At 37.5% G+C, this 6,692-nt stretch overlaps 1 protein-coding gene across 2 annotated transcripts in view; it reads right to left on the bottom strand.

Annotated features, from left to right (window-relative positions):
- Positions 1-5,362, bottom strand: part of PTPDC1 (protein tyrosine phosphatase domain containing 1) — a 54,482-nt gene extending 49,120 nt beyond the window's left edge. For both annotated transcript variants that reach the window (XM_025043170.1, XM_006903848.3), the window contains exon 1: positions 5,088-5,362. Coding sequence is in view for 1 of the 2 variants with exons in the window: in XM_006903848.3 (XP_006903910.1) it covers positions 5,088-5,105 (18 nt within the window). In the remaining variant the exon portion in view is untranslated. The remainder of the gene's footprint in view (positions 1-5,087) is intronic.
- Between the last annotated feature and the right edge of the window lie 1,330 nt (positions 5,363-6,692).

Here is a 6,692-nt window from a genome sequence, read left to right as displayed (position 1 = left end):
CTTTAGTTTATAAAACAGGGTAGATAAAGGAGTTTGACCTTAAAATGAGAATAAACCCACCCATTCATGGAACAGGCTCAAAACAGATAACATATACATATTCAATTTAAATGAAAAGGGTCAAAGCTCTCATAGGAGAGCTGTCATTTTATATGACCATTATAAATAGAATCCTCTATAGACTAAGAGAAAGGAAAATTAGATTAGTTAACTAATGGAATATTAACAGTGGTGGGATTGTTGGTATCGTCTAAATTTTTATACTCAACATTTTATTTTTATAGGAATAAAAATGCTATTTTAAAAAGATTCTGTAGTTTCACTGGTTACTATTATATAAACCTTAGGTATTTACTTTAATGCTACATTTTAAAATATATTCCCACCATTGCTTTAAATATTTAATATAAATTTAATCTGTGCCCTTAGTCATTTATGCATAATTTCTTATAGACTAGAAAAACATTAAGACTGAAGGCAAAATACTATGTATTTCAAAACAGGGATAATTTAATAGTCAAATATATTTGCATATTAGCAGTAGACATAACAAAATTGCTAGAAAGTTTGAGGTAATATATAAAAGGCAAAATGGAATTTTAAAATTGGACTATTTTCTTTGGAACATAAAATTTTAAATTTGAATCTATATTACTCAACTTCAAACATGTGTCTCCCCCTTGCTTACAATTCTGAGAAAGAATTTCAACATTTGATTTTATTTTCCTATATTACTCCAAATCCTCCCAACTCTACTCTCGATGCTCTGCCTCAAGCATCGAGTGGGAGGGTAGATGATGGGGGGTAAAGTCGACCAGAATTAAGGAAGGAAAGGAACAAAGAAGGGGATTTTGTTCTTGGGTGGACAGTTTGGGTTTCTGAATTTATCCTCTAAAGTAATTCTATAAATAGATTCTTTTGATCTCTATTCTAGCAACAACTGCTTAAAATGAATTAGAAACGTGAGTAAAAAGCATATTTATGTACCATATAATACTAGATTTAAAAATATAAGCTATACAGTAGAATGTACACTATGATCTCATTTTTATAAAAAATACAAACAAAATATATACATAGACAAAAGATTGGAAGAATATATATCAAAATATTAACAGCGTATATTTTATTTTTTTCTGACTATTAATATTTCCTAAGTTTGACAATGAATACATATTTTATAAGAAAAATCTTATTTTTAATAGACCATATACATTACATGCAAACTTCTTGGAAAACACTATTGGGAATAGAATAAAATAAAAACACAGTCACAACACTAATTAAACTACTAGGCAATTTAAATCTTAAAACAAGTTTTTTTTAAAATTGAGAAAATGTAATTCTCTAGAACTCTTTTCATCTAGAGTTAAATTAATCTTTATAAAGTATAAAAGTAACTTGTCAAAGATGACTTTGCAAAGGCATGATTCAAAATGAAAAAATGTTTTCATGAGTAGCTAAGATCCCATGGCCCTTACTAAATGTACAAGAATCTGGCATTGGATCTACTATAATATATAATAGATCCATTTCAACTATTATGATGTCTGGCATATAGTAAATGCTCAAAACGTTTGATGAAATAAAGTCCTGAGTTCATATACAGGGTCAGACAACTTTCCTTTTGAAGAGTAGGATGCCACAGTTACTAGATCAAACATGCAAAAGAAATGATGCTGCTTGAACTGTAGTGAACAGAAATGATGCAGAGATCAAAAAGGCATGCCTCCGTTTCTCTCAGGTAATTTGTGGGCCTTCTAACCATTCTCCACCTGCAATGGACAGCTTCTTGTGCTACAAACATTGCAGCAACCAGAAAAAAAGTCTGATTCAGAGACTGATACTTATTCATGCCCACAAAGAAAGAACAAAAAGAGAAATTATTCTTTTATAGCACCTACAATTAAACTAGGTGATCAATCACCTTGTAGTAGAATTCGCCACTCAAAAGATTAAGAATTAAAATCATAAGGTTTACAACCAAAGAGGACAAATATTAGGTTTTAAACCATGACAAAAAAGTAATGTCCAAATACTTAGCACAGAAAACATGATCAATAACAAACTGAGATATTAAAGCATAATCCCTATTAATATTTTTTACTTTTTTTTTCATGCAAGTGTAAGTAGTTAGGGAGTTTTGAATCTTCATCTTTGCAACTTAGTCACTTGCAAAATTCAGTTTCTTTAAAAACTCAATCTGTTCAATTTGCTGTGATCAGACTGATCACTGATCAATAAGAAAAATAAAGATACGTAACTTCTAAATTATGTCTATAGTTACTGGGCTAGTGGGTCTCTTAGAAACTTGTTTTAATGGTCAGTCCTTACCCATTGTTTATGTTAAAATTCCCATGGGCTTAAAGATCAATAAATTTTACAGAAATCACTGAGAAAGATTTTTTTAATATAATTTTTTACTAAAATAGGTGCTCATACTAATTGCTATTAAAAGGGAATGATTTCCACGAAAAATAAGATTATAACTTCCTAAAGTTAAGCTAAAAGTCTATCAAAGCACTGACATTTTTATGGAACAAATGTAAATTACATCTCTTGGATCAACTGTAAGAAGTATTCCAGACCTGGGAAATCTTAAACTGCTAATTTATTTTTCTTAAGTCCCTACTTTCTGACACACAAACTACTTTCACAATCTTAACTGAGACTTGCATTTAAGAGAATTTTCTAACCAATATTTTGTTACAAATGATATTCAGTAAGGAACACATTTCCTTACCATGTTAACATTCAAAGATATTATAATTTTATTGTTCAAGCATTTATTACAATCAGTAGCTACCTTGTTTTATTTGCATATTGTCTTTTTCCCACATAATTTCTGTAAGATCTGGGACCCAGTCTTCTATACTGATATATCTCCTACTTCTAACATAGTACCTGGCACTAACAAGTATTCATAAGTACTTACTGAGTTAACAAATGATTTTGGTCAGAGAGCAAAACATGATAAAGAGCTAGACAGTCTATGCCCTTAGATAGTCTATGCCCTCAAAAAAAATTTTTTTAAGGTGGCTTGTTATTATTTTTATGGATCTTTTTATGTTTCACTTATAGTATATGCTCAAAAAAATTGCATCTTTTTTGGGGGGGGGAAATGAAAATGACCTCCAATATTACAGCTGGGTTTGAACTTACAAATTTGCTCTAAAGAGAGTCAAGAAGAAAGAAGAAAAAGAACTAATGGTAGAAAAATAGTTGTGCTTAGTATTCTACCAGGATTTTATACATGCTGCCTCAGATAAAACTCTGGAGGCACTGTCTTCATTTTAATATGAGCAAAGTGAAAATCAGAGAGGAAGTCATTGGCCCAAGGTCAAGAGAATGTTGGAATTGGGATTAGAGTACCAGTTCTTTCTTAAACTAAAGCCCTCTTTATTTCTTCTACTCCATGTTGTCTCCACAGGAAGCATAAAAAATAACTATAACTTTTTCAGTAACAACACATTAAGTGCATTAAATGATAGTTATTATTTCCAAAGAAATGTTTTGATTATTCAATTTATATAATTTTTAGAACAGGAAATATGTAAATTAATAATTAAATTAAATGTATCTTTTGGTGAGGCTGGAGTGATACGGGTAACAAAGTCACAAGAAAAGACACATTTCAATGTATATATTTTCACACCCACTATATACTTATTGTAGAACTAATGAAAATCTTCAGATTTTGAGGCATTTTTAATTGAGAAAAAGGATCAGATATACCTTTTAGAGAACTGTGTTTTAAGATTTATCTTCAGGGTAATTTTCAGATTTCCAATTGGAATCTGAAGTTCATGCCTATCTCTCCAAAGAATTTTCTAAATTATGTGAACCTGAACAATCTATATGATTAACAACAGGGTGATCATTAGTAGCAGAAAAATACAAAAGAACACGAAAATAATTCTGTTAGACTGGTGACATTATGGATGAATTGTAGTTTTTAAACTTTTTTCATGTTTTAAAGTTTGTTTAATATTAATTTTAAAATAAATGCCTTGAGCCTGTTTTTTTTTGTTTTTTTTTTGTTTTTTTTTTTTAGGAAGGTCAAAATAGCATTGAAGAAAGTGCTACCAAAAAAAAAAAAGGCAAAGCAAATTGTCGGCATATTCTCAAACCTAGAGCTGTTCAACAGTGCAAGGTGTTATCTCATAAACCCTGGCTTCTCCCAACAAGTTTTCCTCTCAAAGCTTGGTTAGTCAGTCACCTTTCCAGAAAAAGAGATGGACCCTCTGAGCAGGAAGGGAAATTTTGAGTCCTTTGGGTACAACCCCATGGGAACTGGGTAGGAAATTAGACTGGAGTAGTTGTTCTCAAAACGCTCCCTGGATCACCAAAATGGAATCACCTAGGAAATGGTTAAAATGCATATCCCCAGGCCTGGTTCCAGATAATGAATTCACATTTCTGAAGGTGCGGGGGGAATCTTCATTTTAAAAGGGTCACAAGGTGAAATTCTTGTGCACAAGAGGTTCAGACAGAACTGGACTGGAGGCTGAGAGAGACAACATGATGAGCGGGGTGGGTTTGGAGCCATGCAGATTTGGGTTTAAATCACAGTTTTTCCATTTAATAGCTCTGACTGTAAGTCACCCAAACCCTCGAGCCTCACAATTCTTTCATATAGAAAGTGGGATGACACTTACCTTGTAGTGGAGACCAAGTAAAAATATGTGCATGTGTAGTTATGTGAATTTTAGTTTGTTTTAATCCCTGAATATACACAACTATTACTGGACCCTCTGATTGTCTTCCCCTAAGCACTATTTCATATTTTTTTCTCATTTCTCCCCTTACCCCCAGGAGCCTAGAGAAAGATGACTTGGTCAGGTTACCACAAATGAGGGCAAGATTTGGTCTACATCAGAGTCACAGCTGTCCCGTTTGGCTCTCCCAGTGTTTCATAATTTACTGTTAACTAGTTGCCAACATTAAAAAATCAAGAGCTTCCACGTGAGAATCCAGACATTCAGATGCTAGAGATCGCTCGGTCCCAGGCGGCGGCAGCCCCGCAGCCCCGGAACGTGGGGCTGGAGACCTCCTCCCGCGCCCCATTAAGGGCCCCCGGGGCTCACCGCGTACGAGTCGGACATCAGGACGCCCGGGATCCACTGGCGCAGCTGCCTCAGCTGCAGGCAGCTCGGCGCCTCCTCTGCCGCTCCGCATCCCCCGGCCGACGGGGCTCCCACAGGCCGCGCTTGGAGCCCGGGGACAGCGGGGTCCCGGCAGGCAGCCGGGGCCCTTGGAGGCCAGGACAAGCAGCCCCGATCCTCCTCACGGCCTCACCTACTCACCGGACAACTGCCGCGCGCGCGGACCACTCACCCACTCCGGGCGTTCCCGGGGGAGGTGCCGCTCCTGCACCGCCCAGGTCAGCCCCGCCCACTCCTGCCCAACCTAATCGCCGCCTCGCACCGCTGCACGTGACGCGTGTCGACCAATGGCAGCACGAGGTGGTCCGTGTCGCGACCCGCCACTCTGGGCGCTTTCAAAGCCCGCCGCAGGCGAGGTCTGAGGGCAGCGGGAGCGTGAGGTGTCCGCAGGCTGCGGGGGGCGCGCAGAGAAGCGGTGCGGACACTGTAGGGTTAGTGGGCCGCGCACAGGTGGAGATGAGGGCGCGAGGGAATGGCGGGCGGTCGCGTGCCCGCTTCTGCCTGGCTACAGAGAGCTCGATTCCCTCTCTGACTCTTCTTGCTTTAGGAGAAACTTCACCTTGTGTGCAGTCTTGGTGTCATTCTTAATTTAGGCACCCTCTGCTCTCCTAGCCAATGGGTGGGCAGTCGACTCAAGCTAAGCCAATCGGAACATCACCAAGACCGAGACAAAGTAGTGAGATGGGGACTTGAGAAGAATGTCAAAATATACTCACTAGAGAGAAAGTGATAGGGGTTTGTTTGAGTCATGAAAAGATTACGAGATTGGATGGAGGGCCCAGCTGAGGCTAGAGGTTACGTGTGTGATGTTTTCTTATAGCCTGGATTCTTGTTACTTCATTTTGCATCTCATCACTGGATATAAGTACTGTATTTTATTCACTAGAAAGATGTACTCTAGTCATGTAACTGTTTTCTAACCAAAAATCAAGTACTTAAGTGTTTTTATTCAGCATGTTATGGAAAATTCAGACTATGTCGACATCATTTCTCTATGACAATTTGGGTGGGGCGTTCTACTAAAAAATATTTTTGAGTAATATGTGCAAAAAAACTATCCAATTTTACTCTTATTCCATGTTCACCTAACAACCTTTTTGAAGTTTCAACCCAGTAACAAGGTTCCCCAGTGGAAAAATGATTGCTGCGTTATTTATGTTATATGTAAATTCTTTAGTTTTTTAAATTTCTGAGGGCTTAAAACTGCTGCATCCTCCTACTCAGAATGAAACAGAACTGACAGCCTAGGAGAGCTCCTACCTTCAAGACCTCCACTAGTGTGATTTTGAGACACACCCAGTAGCTGCGATCCAGGGATAGGAAGCTAGAATTGATAGTCGGTGCTGCTGCAGCTGCTATAATGACCTCTAACTCCCTAAGATGGAGAAGGGATACTGGAGAGCTAGACAGAAAAACTTAATATTTCTAAGACTTTGCATCCTGGCAGAAAGAGCCGAATAGGGAAGGCAGAGGACCTTGTCTCATTCCCACTTTTCAAATCTCATAATCCTAATTTACACTAAGAAC

Source organism: Pteropus alecto, unplaced genomic scaffold, assembly GCF_000325575.1.
Source record: "Pteropus alecto unplaced genomic scaffold, ASM32557v1 scaffold260, whole genome shotgun sequence".
In the NCBI taxonomy this organism is placed as follows: Eukaryota; Metazoa; Chordata; class Mammalia; order Chiroptera; family Pteropodidae; genus Pteropus; species Pteropus alecto.
This window is presented reverse-complemented; position numbering and strand designations above follow the sequence as displayed.